We start from the raw sequence: 15,090 nt of genomic DNA, 5'->3' as shown, positions 1-15,090 counted from the left end.
TTGTAATAAATAACCAACGACAGTTGAGTCGTTGTTTAATTAAGAAACTTTCAAAGTTTTTCTCATTAGTTTTTCTTTATTATTTTTTTTTTCTAATTTTCATTATAATTATTAATAAATTATTATAAATAATAATGTGTGTTTATTAAAGTTTTTTCAAATTTTGTTATCATTTTTATTAAAGGCCATGCAAAAATTAATAATAAATGTTTTTATTTTATTCTATTTTTTGACGTTCTAAGACAAAATTTGGTATTTATATCTTCCAGTTTCAAATTTCTTCAACTAACTTTTATTTTTCTTGTTCTAATCTAAATTTTTATATGTATAATGATTGCATATTTCATCATTTTTTCCTTTATTAACTTTTAAAAGACTTCGACAAAAAAAAATGATTAAAATTGTTAAAGAATGTACATAATTTGTTGAATTATTCCATCTCTATTTCTCACTCTATTAAAGAAGTTTCCTTAAAAATAATTTTCAGAATCATTCAGATTTCCTTTATCGAGCATAAAATAAATAAATAATGTTTTAATTTTTCTAGAGAAGTTAAAAAAAAATAGGGGAAATTTTATTTGGTTAATTATTATATTTTTTAAAATATTTGCAAATTTAGATAATCTCAATAAATTTATATTAATATTTTTTCATTTTATAACAAATTTAGTATGTTATCTATATAACACAATATGATGTAACTAATATATAAGTACGATATTGTATTTGACAATTATAGCAAAAAAATGTTATTCTTAATTAAATAACTGGTATGCAGTAATTTATTATTTAAAGAAATGTTATGTAATTAAACCTAAAGTCACATCAGCATGAAGATGTGATTTTAGTTCTCTCTAAAAATTAGTTAAACATTTAAATAAAATCAAAAACCCTTTATCTTCTCAGAATGAATAATTAAAAAATATTTTTCGTTAAATTATGATAAAAAATAGACTTCCTTTTATTAATCATTAAAAAAATCTCATGAAAACTATAACAAAATAAATGAAGTACAAAATGAACTTTAATAAAAGTTTAGAAAAACCCCTGAGAAATTGATCGACAATTAGTCATGAATTTATTATATTAACTGGAGGGTTCATTTCCCATCCTTGCCATAGAAGTGATCGACAATCATATGAGAAGCCCAAGCCCCTTGTTTATTAAGTATGTTCATTAATATCGTCATTTTTGGAGACTCTTTATTATCTTTCTCTAGTAACAATGAAGTTAGCACTAAGGAAATAGTGCTAGGAAGTAAGAACTTACAAGTAAAAAATGCAAGGTGCACTGGTTGTTGCCATTATTTGAAAGTCGAATCTTCCGATACACATTGTGAGAAGAAAGAAGCACAAATACCATGAAGAAGAACCACTAAACAAAATGACTGGAAGTGAAGCTTCTTCCATTTTTCTATTGCAGATAGAAGAGGAGTTATAGTCAAAGTAGCTTATTATTGAGTGTCACCCAGAGTTCCCCCAAACACTTCAGTGAGGACTTCCTTTGTATAGCCTCAAGAAGACCTACTGAAGTGTTTGAGAGAATCCAGAGGACATCCAACTCTTCTTGTTCTCTTCAGCTCAGCTCCTAAGACCTATTTATAGGCTGGCCTCAAGCTGATCATTTCTTTTATCATATGATTCAGTTATCCTAAGAAGCACTGATCCTTAATTGTAAATCTGTAATTAAGGTATTTTTGAACAATTTAAGTTTCTTTTGCAAATGTTTAACTACATCCATTGAAACTAGACGCTTTGGAGTCCTTAATTAGATCTTTGTGGGAATCTTCATTATGGTTAAAAAAAACACATGGTTAACTTTGGACTTTGGGACTGAATTCTTATCTCCATTCAAGCTTTAGTACATGAGCTAACTTTGATGAAACATGGATGAAAGGAGAAGGTACCACTTGCTTTGTATGATGTGCTAGACAGGGAATTTGCATCTCTACAAGATGACCAACAACACAGAAAACTCGGATGATTTTGACATCGATAGAGTAAAGGTAGGGTCAAGAGATTTGGATTCCCTATCTTCCATACATGCCACAATTGTGGCTAGGTGCAATGTGTAAGATGGTCTTGATGCATTGTTCATCCAACGTTCATAGTCATGGCTTCAAGTTCAGCTCAACTTTATTTAAGTAGCAACGATGAAGGTTCTTAACGCAGAGGTGATGTTCGTGTAGCTACTAGATGTTATGTTTACCTTATGGAGAATTTAATTTCAGACAGTAGTTATTAGGTTTTTAGTTGTTTATAATGTGTTTTGTAGGATACTTTCTTTTTTTAGTTAAACTTATTCTCATATAAACCTATTGGAACGAATTTGCAACTTTGGAAATCCAAGAAGCGTGTAGAAATTTCTTGATTTGCAGAGGAATTTCACTGCACTTTAAACCTCTACACTGCAATTCACCATGAAAAGACCGATTAAGTACGAGTCTGACAGAATATATTAAAGATGGTAACCGCCGCATTTACCCAATTCAATTGCAACCTCCAGTTACCACCATTCAGAACCACAGGTGTGGCCGCCGGTGTGTCCTCAGACGTGATAATGTTGCAACTGCAGCAATCGCGAGTAGGCTCCATCAGGCCGGCCAAGGAGCTCTGCATGGCCGCCCTGCTCCACGATGCAACCATCCTGCACCACCCCAATTGAATCCACACCACGGATGGTGGAGAGGCGGTGCGCTACCAGCACCGTGGTGCGCCCCTTCATCAGCCGCTCCAGCGCCTCCTGCAACACGCACTCTGACTCAGCGTCCAGTGCGCTGGTCGCCTCATCTAGCAGTAGAACAGCGGGGTCCTTGAGAACTGCCCGTGCAATGGCAATCCGCTGCTTCTGCCCGCCGGAAAGCTGCACACCCCGCTCTCCCACAGCTGTCCGGTACCCCTCTGGCAGTGCACTCACAAAGCCATGCACGTTAGCAGCACGCGCTGCCGCAACTACTTCCTCCTCTGTGGCACCATCCCTGCCATAGACGATGTTTTCCATTATGCTGGCGGCGAAGAGCACTGGCTCCTGTTGCACCAACCCGATCTTGAGCCGAAGTTGCTTCAAGTTGAGCCGTTTAATGTCCTTGCCGTCGATCAGCACCTTCCCTGCTGTGGGATCATAGAATCTTTCGATCAATGCAATGACCGTGCTCTTGCCACAACCGCTCACACCGACAAGAGCTTGGCTTTGGCCGGCACGGATGCGCAAGTTGAAGTCTTTAAAGATGGTGACATCTGGCCGAGAGGGGTATGCGAAGTCGACGTGGCTGAGCTCGATCTCGCCGCGGATGGTGTCCACTGGCTCAGCGTCAGGGTCGTCGGGCTCAATGCAAGTGCCACGGTTGAGGATGGCAAAAACTGAGCGGATGGATTCGCCGCCGCGGATGATCTCAGGGGCGAGGCTGACAGTCTCCGCAACAGAGTTGGCAGTGACGACAAGGACGACGAAGACTTTGATGACTTTGGAGAAGGTGGAAGCACCGTCACGGACAAGATGAACGCCATACCAGAGGATGAGGGCTTCAGAGGAGTAAAGGCAGAGCTGGGAGAGTCCGTAGAGGAAGCCTGAGGTCTGGCTCCGACGGAAGCTGCGCCGCTGGGGAACGCGGAGTTCGCTGGTGAAGAGGAATAGTATCCTGTCCTGTGCGTTGAATGCTGCCACGGTGCGGATGTTGCTAACGCCCTCTCCAGCAATCATGCTGGTCTTTGCGTGGGCCTTCGCAGTGTCACCGGCGAAGCCCTTGAGTGAGAGTTGCTGACAATATTTACAATAAAAAAACAAATATGTAAATTGCATATATTTTAGATATGTGCCGAGAACAAATCTAAGCATAGATACAGAAATAAACTCCACAACATAGTTAATAGATTTTCCGGTTTAAATATTAATGCATCACATTAACAAATGATTAATGGCTTGCCTTTTCAAATTCACTTATACAAGGCGACAAACTGACCATTTGAGCTTCCAAATGTTGTAAACAAGTCATTATTCAGCAGCTTATATATAGATAGTTATAGATATAATACAAAAAATTGGAAATTATGGGAAACCAGAATGTTGGTATGCACACTAAAGACAAATCTTCTGAAGTTACATATACGGATGTAAAGCTGACAAATTAGACTGCGAACCATCTTTTTCTTTTCAATAACCTGCAAGTAATGGCTTTAAACCCTCATTATTAATGAACCTTTTAGGCACCATTTGTTTCTTCAGCCAGTTTAGTGTATACTATAGCAATGCTAAACAAACTAATGGATTAAAAACATTGTTGCCAACTATCAAGGCTCATGTATAGGTAACTAATTGTACATGCGTGAAGACCAGAAGCTCAATCCAACGCAATGTGCGAGCTATTTTAATAGTGAGGTACTGATACTGATGGCGGATCCTAATCCAAACTAAAAATGCTAATGCACTCATTTGGCAATCTCTCAACTATATTTTAAATCACAATCTTTTGGAGATACATTAAGAGGTGGAGGTTATCCTGTATTTCCCGTTCTTGGCAAGATCTTTACTCTATTTAACAAAAAAATAAAAACAGTTCCTTGGCTTCGTGTAATTTACCACTCCTATTCCGAAGCATGAATCCAATTACGATAAGAAGTGGGTATCAGAATATCTCATAGACCTGTAAAACTGATCACAAACAGACTGCCAAAAATTGGTCACTGATAAAACACATTTCTTGTGGCTTCACTGTCAGATCTTGGTCTTATTCTTGATTGAACCAGCTAGTCCGTTTGATTGAAACATAAAAATATCGACTAGATAGTTTTGTTTCAGCACACAATTTTATGTCCAATAACTTTGGAGAAGTGATGGAAACATATTCCGTAAACTGACTGGTCATACTTTATTTATCCAAATGTAACCTATTAGTTAAACTTATGAAGATAATCATGATAAATTCAAACTACAGTCTGTGTAGAGAAAACAAATATAGATTTTCCTAGCAAGATATTACTTGGCAGCACATAGCATTAATGGCATCACGAGCAAAGGAATCACTCGTTCAAGTCCAAGCTACTCTTATGGCAGCAGCAGTAGGGGAGTAGGCTCAGGTTGGCCACAACCCACATTCTTCATTTTCTTCTGTTACTTTTTCCTGAAAAAATTTCGACTTTTCTACCATGTTCAGACAAAACTATTAAAAGATGGCAGAGTTGTGGCAGCAAAGCTACACGAGGTGCAGAGAGAGTGGGTGGTCTGACAGCCTTGAGAGAAAGTGTTGCAAATAAAAAATAGCTTGGATGAATTCTGGGGACCTTCCTATGCTGTGCATTGCCAATGACCTAATTATTGGTTTGCCCATTCCAACATGAGGCAAGGGCAACAGTAGTTTTGCCAGAACTGATGATCTCACTGTATCTGCCAGAGGAAAACACATTTTACGCTATTCAGTATCCTATGGCAATCTTGGATCTTTTGGTTACAATAATTCCCATTTCTTTTTTCACAGAATATCCTTGGCAGAAATTAGCTACACCATGATTTGGGCCTACTGTATGGTGGTTTCTGTTTTGGTCAAATAGTCCGCTGGTTCTATTTCCCATCAAAAATGGCCTATTTAATTTAGCCTTGATTTTGAACTTCATCGATTTACCAGTTTAACTCATATATAAATCTTCTTAATTTAGGCCGCCTTATTTTTCAATTAAATGTAAACCCCACCAAATTGCCAAAACTATCAAAATCTAAACCGTAAGAAAATTCAAGAGCAAAACTGTAATTTCATCAAGTATGGTGGAAGAGCAAAGCCAAATAGCAACAGCAAGTAACTAAGTACCATGTATTTCCCACGCAATCATCAATAGAAGAAGTAAAACTCTGAGAAAAGCAGATCAGAGCATTAAAAAGTTAATAACTTACTTGAGCAAAGTTGGCAAGGACTAGAAGAGGGAAGGTGGCAAGAATGAGCAGCGCAACACGCCACTCAACTATGAAGCCGACTATAAATGAAGTTAAAAGTGAAGTTGTGTTCTGCAGGATTACAGAGATCCTCTCGGCTATTGCAGACTTCACATCAGCCGCATCATTGGCTAAACGGGCAGCTACTAGGCTTGAATTATTCTCTTCCTCATCGAACCAGCCTACTTCATTCCTCAAGACAGCTGCATATTAATAGGAATTGTATGAATCTTAAACATAAACAACTGGAAGGAAAGACAAGGACAGAAGATCTCACTTACCAGCAAGCATCATTCTCCTCACCCTGGTTGTAAGATTTTCTCCCATAATGCTAAAGAAGTAATGTTGAACCAAGTAAGCAACAACTGCATAAAGCCCAGTGCCAATGTATATGAAGACATATTCCCTGGTCTTTCTCTCCATTGCATTGGGGTCCCTGTCGTAGAACACTTCAATCATGTTGCTCATAACAATTGCAAATGTTGGACCTATGAACCCAGATAAAACTGATCCTATGGCACCCATAATTGTATAAGGCCATTCTGGTGCATTTAGCTTCAAGAGCTTGAAGAAGTAGCCTCGAGGTGCAGGATATTTACGAATATTATCAGCATTTGACACCATCTCAATGCGGCCATCTGCTCCAGTGCTATACTGGTAGCTCAAGTTTCTTAAGCTGCCAGATCGTAAACTTAATGATTTTGTGGAAAGTGAATGGCTCAAGCGTGAAGATCGAGACCTTCGAGTGGACAGACCACCAAAATCTCTGTTTCTTGCCATCTCCTGGAACCGAATCAAAGAGGCATAAGCTCCAGAAGTCCCTTTTGACAGTAGTTCTTCATGGCTTCCAGTTTCTACAACTTGACCCTGCTGGATCACAGCAATCATATCCACATTTCTTATAGTTGACAACCGGTGTGCAACAATCACAGTGGTCCTTCCGACCATGATACGATCTAGGGCTTCTTGAACAATGCTCTCAGAACCAGCATCTAGAGCACTGGTAGCTTCATCAAGGAGAAGGATTTTGGGATTCTTTAGCATAGCTCGGGCGATGGCAATACGTTGTTTTTGTCCACCTGACAACTGGACTCCCCGTTCTCCTACCTTGAATAAGTGCCAGAGATCAGTAGATAATCTATATTCATAGCAATAAAACATCCTGTAGCTATATCTAAATTACAGTAGCTGGTAAATGATGGAACAAGCCAACAATATATAAAAGATGAGTTTCAAATTATCTATGCAGTTACTATGTCGTCATGAACTATAGTTAAGAGTGTAAATAAGGTAATCCAAACCAAGCATGTGTATTCAAATTTGTTCATTTTCTTATCGAGCTTGTTAAGCTTGTCCCCGGGGCTATGGTGCCGCGGAAGGACATCGAGGTTGTCATCCAAGCACCCGTGGTTCAATTCCCAGCTATGGCGTATTTGCAAGAATTTTTCCTTCAAATGGGGCGCGCAACCAAAGGATGCTAGGCTCTCGGACTGCCCACCGCGCGTGCTTACCAATTGACCCTGATGGCCGGTGGGAAAATTCCATGGGACCGGGTCGGTCACCCCTAGGATAGTCAATGAGACTAACTAGGTTTATATATTGCTAAGCTTGTCTATTAAAAATCTAATGAAGCTCAAATAGCAACATTGTTGTCCTTATAATTCAATCAAAATGTTGATCTAATAAATAAAATTTACAACACTTTCTTATTTTTAAGATCTTATGGGCAATTTATAATTGTAAAAAAATTATAGATTGCTATATTTTGTGTCTAAGAATAAAAAAATAAAGCAATGAAATTATAACTGAAATTTAAAAGCTTAATAATTAAGTGTTCACAAATTATTCGTGAGCCCTACTCATTGTAGCAAAAGGTAATTACGCTTACCTTGGCTTCCCCTCACAACCTATCTCCAGGTTATGTGAAGGGAGATAAATCACAAAGTCAGCTTATAGCCGACCACCAAATGGTTATGCAGATCGTGAGCTCTACTCATGAACATTAACAAGTTTACTAATTTTCAAATTTGTTTAATATATTTTTACTATAAATACACCACATACGAGCTCTTAGCTACTCGGAGCACCAAGCTTGTTCACGAGCATCTTGTTCATTTAGAGTCCTTAATGTAGCATCCAAAGGGGTTAGTCACAGACCAATCATCAGTGAAGAATCCCATACTGGCTGGGCTGAAGCCTATCCAATCTAGAAAATATAGCTACAAAGACGTGTTACTTAGAATTAAATAGCAAGATCAATGTCAAAAGAAAATTACATTCTAAGCCAAATGACAAGAAAAAGAACTAACCTATTACTTTCAGAATGTTAAAGTTCTATCACAACACACTGGAATAATTCCTAAGTGAAGGAAAAAATGCATGCACATAAACAAACAACTAGAGTGTCCAATTGATTATTTATTAAATTTGCGAAGCTATTTAAGAATGGATGTTTTTCTCTTTCAAAAAGGTGTCAAAACAAATAAAAATTAACAGTTCCCCTACAATATTGAGAATAGTATGAACAAAAGCAAATGGCACAAGTACCAAAATTAAGGCATAAGTTCCAATTTCAACTATTAGACTAATTTAATTCACCTGGGTATTGTAAGCATTTGGAAGTTGAGATATGAAGCTATGAGCGTTAGCCGCAGAGGCAGCAGCTTCTACTTCAGCAATTGTTGCATCAGGTTTTCCATACAGTATGTTCTCAAGTATTGTAGTAGCAAAAAGTGCAGGTTCTTGATTAACCAAACCAATTTGTCCTCTCAGCCATTTTAGCTGCAGTGTCTTTAAATCCACATTATCAAGCAGCACCAGCCCTACAGAAGAATAGCAAGAAACGTATATAGAAACCAAAGAAGTTTAAAAGTGACTACTATACTGCATTCATTCAAGACAATTCCCCACAGGATACCTTCGTTAGGATCATAAAATCTTTCTATTAGAGCCACAACAGTGCTCTTTCCTGATCCACTTCCTCCCACAACTGCAACTGTCTTCCCTGCTGGAAAGAAAAGAGAGAAATCTCGAAATATAATGACATCTGGCCTTGATGGATAGCTAAAGGTCACATCTTTGAATTCTATATTTCCATGGACCTCTTCCAAACACTTCCCATCAGAATGGTCTTGAACTATAGAGGGTTTTTGTCGGATAATCTCCAATAACTTGTATCCAGCAGTCATTCCTTTGCTAAAGGCCCCAAGGTTTGAGAATGATTGACCTAGGCTCCTGCAATCCCAGAACCAGAATTATTTACCAATGGTTTTTCTCCCAAGTAGGGAAAGAATTCTACAAAAATTAAAATCATAATGCATCCAGAAAACATAAAAATCCACTAATCAGAGGATCAAGCAGTACCAAGATAGCATAAAAATACGCAGAGAGTTCATGATGTTCAATTGTATAGTTTTAGTGGTACAGTGTCAAGCAACAGATATATGAAATAGCACATTAGATTAAAAAAACCAACTTTAAATTGGTACATTAAGATAAAAAAAAATTTAAAATAATCTTGCAAAAGTTGCTGCCAGCCTATCTATCACAAGACACGATTAAAAGATTTCCATCATTGTTGGAGCGTGTTATTTTAGTACCAACCATACCATGGTTGTGTTATTTTAGTGTCAACCATACCATGGTTCACAAGATTTTAAATTGTAAGTATAAGAATAATCTAGGAACTCACATGCCGCCGACAATAGCAGAAAATATTGCTGTGAAAGCCTTCCCACCATCAGTTTGTCCATTCCTAATAAAAACACCAGCATACCAAAATACCAGAGCCCATGACATGCAAGCAATTCCATATGTGCAGCCAATGCCAAGACCTTTTGCCATCCCTGCCTTGTACCCAAGTTTCAACGTGTTCTGAATTGCTTCAGAATAGGAGTTTAGTGCTTTGCTTTCCCCAACAAAGGAGTATACGGTTCGAACTTGTGCAATTGCCTTTGAAATCAATAACATGATCAATTGAATATGCACCAAATCAATAACATTTTGAATTGCTATTGCATGAAAAACGTTGAACTCAAAAGTCAATAAGGCAATGACGAGACCCCATGCGCTCATAAACATGACTTTACGAGAGTCGAGAAGATGGTTCTATATTTTATTGTAAAATGAGCAGACCAAACATCCTAATTATATAGCAAAACACCAAAGCTCATCCAACAGAACTTGAAGCATGTTAGATTTAGACATGCATGGTTTACTAATATTACTATTTTAAACATCAATGGACTTCATGGACTCTGATACAGATTTATACAATTTACTTTTGGTAACTAGTCACATCCATCATACAGAATCATGTGGGTAGTAAAGCCATAAATTTGAAAAACCAAAAATCCTTGGGCCCTATTTACCCTAGGGGTAACTGAGGGTTTGATGGGAGAAGAAAGGAAAGCACAAGTTTACGAAGTGCTATCCTTCATTTACTTCCTCAAAATTTCAAAGGAATGTATCCATCTATGATCCAGCTGGATTGATTTAGAGCCCCAATTTTGGGTGAACATGAGCCAATTCCACAGATCATGATGAAAATGTATTGCTCCCCTTTCATCAAGATCGGATGAGCAACAAAAGATTAGTAGAACCCAAGCTCGAGAGAGTGAAAGAAGAGATTCGAGAACAAGCTTCGGCAAGCAACAGAGGAGACATAAGGGGGCACAAGAAGCAAGCAGAAATTGGACAAGGTGAGCGATAGCAAAGAAGATCAAACAGCATAAGCATTGGAGGTCTAGGGTTCATCAAGGATGGCTCAATCAATTAATGAATGCCAAGGCAAGAGTGCAGTTGAGAGTGAGGACTGCGGAACAACAAAGATGATACCTCTAAACTCTAGAGCTTAGGACAATGATGATGAATGAGTGTTTCAGCTTCGGACAGGACAAACTACAAGACGAGGACTACCAAGGAGGGCAAGCACTATGGGATGATGTCAATGATGCCTCGGGAACTTAGAACAATGACGACTCCACGAAAGTAGAGAGCTTGTGAGGGGACAAAGACGACACAAGGGAAGAGAACATGGGAGGGGGAAATAGACAAGTGTAGATTGAAACAAAAAAGAAGGATGGGATTTTTCCATAATTTTCCCTCTCCTCTTACGAACACAATGTAATGGAGACTATGACTCCCCAACTGTAACTGTTCTCCCTTCTTCCACCTCCTCTGCTCTCCAATCTCGTCTCTAACAATCCTAAAGCGATCAAATAAAAAACTAGGAAAACCTAGGCAATTGTGCCTATTTATTTTAGTGTTTTGTTTCCCATTGATGATCTTTTTGCACCCTAGTGACAAACTTAGAGCCAGGTAAAACAGTTTCATTTTATAACAGATAGTTATTACTGCACATAACCAAAACACACTCGTTATGTTCCTGCTTCATTCTTGATTTTTATATGACGTAGTAAACTCCCAACCCATGAACTGGAACAAGAAGTTACGACGAACACATGACTAATGTTGAGACAGGGCTAATCAGAGTAATTAATCTTGTAAAGTCAAACATTTACAACTGCCAGCCCCCACTCAGTTGAGACTTGAAAGACGTAGACAGCATTTCTCCCATAAGAAAGGCCCACCAAAATTGTGTGAAATCCAAAGGAGGCTCAATTAGGAAAAGATAGCACATGGATTTTAGACATCGAGAGGAATCCAAGGGGACCAACTTAGACCAAACGCAATAAGAATAAGAAGAAGGTGGTCACATCTAGGTAAATCTTTGTGCATTAATACAACCTCACAAATTAGAATGTTAACAAAAAGTTAGCCCTGTTCGACATAAGCCAGCTGCGTCATAATTTCCAGTTATTCCCTTATCGATAAACAGAGGGAGAAAAAACGAGCAAATTGTAGAGTCTCTATCGACCGCACACGCCATCAAGAAAGTGCCGTACCGAGAGAGGGGCCACAAAAGCCAGTGACTTCCCCTACTCCACCAACAAATTAAACACCACCCCTTTTGCCCCCCACCTTAGGCTTCGACCATTCCTCTCAAAACAGTGACGGACCCTCACATTACCGCATGCAGACGCCTAAAGGAGGATCAAAGTCATTGTGGCGTTCAAAAAATTTCACCTGTTCGGCGACAACACCAGCGTTGGAATACGACTCACGGCTTTTTGATGTAAGTCCAGTGAGAGTGTAGGCGTATAGTCCTCCTGCAAAGGCGATCCCGGGGATGACTGCGACACTGAGGAGGGCTAATCTCCAAGCCGATACGAAACCTACCACCAGTCCAGCCAAGAAGGTGGAAAGATAGTGGATAAAGTTTCCAACCTGCATACAGTGAAGGAAAAATGATGAGGTAGCCATGGAGGAAGGAGATGGAGGAGCTACGACAAGGTTACCTTCTCGCTGATGGCGTCTTGGACGAGAAGGGTATCGGTGGAGACGCTAAAAACTATGTCACCGGTCCTCGCGTCGGTGTCAAAGAATCCGACGTCCTGCCGGAGAACCGCCTCCAGGTACTTACGGCGGAGCGCGCTGGCCTGCCGCTCCCCAGTGTACATCCAGCATGCAATTTCTGCGAGCAAATAATCGAAGGTCAGACAGTCAAACATGATCCGGTATGAAGGAGACCACCGTTGATGGCATTCCTCCCAAACTCGGCACGGTCGTCGAAACGAGAGTAAGCTCACTGGAAATGCTCAGTTGAAGGAAAACAACATTTTTAACTACTCACCTGCATAAGAGGACAAGCAAACCACCAGTCCAAGGTAGACGAAATAGAGGGCAAACTGAGTGTGACAGAACGAAAGGGAAGACGATCAGAAGACAAGAAGGTGGATCTTTTGAAATGGGGAACGGAGATGAGGCTATGAAGTATGAACTGACCTTGGAAACCTCATGGGTCATGACGGAGAGGTGATGTTGGTTCTTTCCAAAACCATTGACGAGGTCTCCGAAGAGGAGGAAGAAGACGGGCATGGCGGAGCCATGAACGACCGCCCCCACGCTCCCTGCCGCCATCAGAAGGTAGTCCCAACGATCGGAAAAAGAGAATAGTTCGTAGAACGCTGCGCTCTGCTCCTGCCTCTTCTTCTCGCCCCCATCCTCCGCCGCCGCCTTCCCGTCCGTCGCGTCCGCCATCGTAGTGCCCGCACTCTGCTGCTTCGCTTTCAGATCGGTGTCCGGATTTGCTCTACAAGGAGAGCTCTCGGATCAACGCTGCAGAGCACGTGATATCCGCCATTGAAGCTTGAAAGAGGTGTGTGCTTTGCTTCTGCAGGTTCTGCTTTGCTTTGGACCACAATGACAATGGAACATAGTGAGCGGATAAACAGATCTCGTCACCTGCGGTGAGCACGAGAGTTTGTTGAATAAGTGTCACCTCCAGGGACGCAAGTTACCAGTCAAAATCACGGCCGCTTACGTTCATGATTGACGCTGTCCTCACCGTTCATCCATATGGAGTTGCTAGTAAAGACAGGAGCACAACAATGGCACAAGGATGCTTTTCGAGGTAGGAATCTCGCAGGCGAAGGATTGGAAGTTAAATGTACAACATTGGCCACGCGAAATTACATTTTTATCCCCATATCTGGCAAAAAAAAAAAATTTACTTCGCCAGGTGTCCGCATCCGTGGGTCCCGCATTATGATAATCACAGGTTGAAATTGGGGCGTGAGTATAATCGGTCGATATTAGTTTGAAAAATCCGGTGGGCTGAAGGTCTGCTTCGAGACGCATCTCCCGCACCTCATCACATCCGTTGATGCTCGAAGGATCATATCATCGGACGGAAGAGATGAGCTGGAGTCGTGGGACCCAGGGAAGGTAGTAGAAAACTTGCCGAGGGAGACGGGTGGACATGCGAATTCAAGCCACGTCAATATCAGCGCCGGAAAGATCACGTGGGACTGGGAATAAAATATATTTCAATATTTGAATTTTGATTAATTGTGATAACGTTACTAACAAATTCCTAATTGTTATTTGATTTGAAGCTATTGTTTTTAAATAGTTTTAGATAATAACATAAATTAAATATCATTACCTTTTTCTTTTTCTTTTTGCCGTTTTTATTAACATGTTCAATCAAATAACCGCGGCACATTAGCTACGGATTTTTAATTTGTCTGTTACGTTCATCATTAACTACGGATTATCATATCATCAAAAAATTTGTATTCTCCACAATGATAACCCTATTCCTTTCCAACTCCAAAGGACACTTCGTTCACAAACTTTTTTAATTTTTAGAGACTTTTTAATGCCCTTTCCAAGCTATTATGCTTTGATTTCAACCACTCATATTCATTAATATTTTGTTCTTAAAAAACATTATTTTCAGTACATAATCATTATTGGAGATTATCATGACAGTGCCTTTACTCATATCTAAGTAAACAAACATAACATTCAAAAATTAAAAACAATGGATGATTTTTTTTTTATTTGAATTGAAGTTTAAGTTGGAAGGTACAACCCGAACGATATTATCCATTCACTCACATTTTTAAAATTAAAAAAAAAATAAAAAAAGGGAAGAGTATGACTAATCCAAAAAAAATCAACTAATGATATACACACATTACACAAGGTAGGGACTTAATCACCTATGATAAATTTATTTTTATCAGATTAATTAAGTAATTCTTTGATTAATTGTGCTCTGTAAAGATGTTCTTAAGCACACTCAATTCAGAGAAATTAAAATCTAAAGGCGATGCTTGCTTTCAACTTACACGGGACCCACGAAATAGATATGTGGTAGCCTTTTGACCAGCAAACAATTGATTAACATCGCTTGATATATTTTTCAAACTATGATTGGATTTGGAATGGGCTAGGAAATTTGTTAATCATTGAATTCAATGAGTGTTGAGGAATGCATCATTGTATAACACACACTTCACTCTTGTAGTGCAGTAGCGGCAATGATTGAAAAACACTGTCCTCATGAATGAAAATTATTAAATATAAAATGATATTGATCCTGTCAATCACGGTCTTTTTGAACTCTTTGCTTTCGCAGTGTGTCAATGAAAGAATGCATTTTATTTTCCTTCAAACTCGCAAGTTCAATCACGTAATACGAACTGCTCACTCATCACTGCTGAGGGCAAAATTAGTGCCCTGAAACAGGTGAAGGCCCTTAATATTAGCACCAAAACTTTACTCTCACTCCTCCATAATTGCCTCATTAACTCAATAATA

At 39.3% G+C, this 15,090-nt stretch overlaps 1 protein-coding gene across 1 annotated transcript; it reads right to left on the bottom strand.

Annotated features, from left to right (window-relative positions):
* Positions 1 to 2,343: 2,343 nt before the first annotated feature.
* Positions 2,344 to 13,177, bottom strand: LOC122012410 (ABC transporter B family member 19-like). The gene is made up of 10 exons (XM_042568926.1): positions 12,766 to 13,177; positions 12,614 to 12,668; positions 12,279 to 12,454; positions 12,007 to 12,207; positions 9,611 to 9,870; positions 8,837 to 9,153; positions 8,518 to 8,741; positions 6,201 to 7,026; positions 5,881 to 6,122; positions 2,344 to 3,756 (listed from the first exon to the last, which is right to left on the bottom strand). The coding sequence occupies exons 1-10, from the start codon at positions 13,018 to 13,020 to the stop codon at positions 2,548 to 2,550; spliced, it is 3,765 nt and encodes a 1,254-aa protein (XP_042424860.1). The 5' UTR covers positions 13,021 to 13,177; the 3' UTR covers positions 2,344 to 2,547.
* Between the last annotated feature and the right edge of the window lie 1,913 nt (positions 13,178 to 15,090).

The sequence above is a fragment of the Zingiber officinale genome, chromosome 8A (assembly GCF_018446385.1).
Source record: "Zingiber officinale cultivar Zhangliang chromosome 8A, Zo_v1.1, whole genome shotgun sequence".
Taxonomy (NCBI): Eukaryota; Viridiplantae; Streptophyta; class Magnoliopsida; order Zingiberales; family Zingiberaceae; genus Zingiber; species Zingiber officinale.
This window is presented reverse-complemented; position numbering and strand designations above follow the sequence as displayed.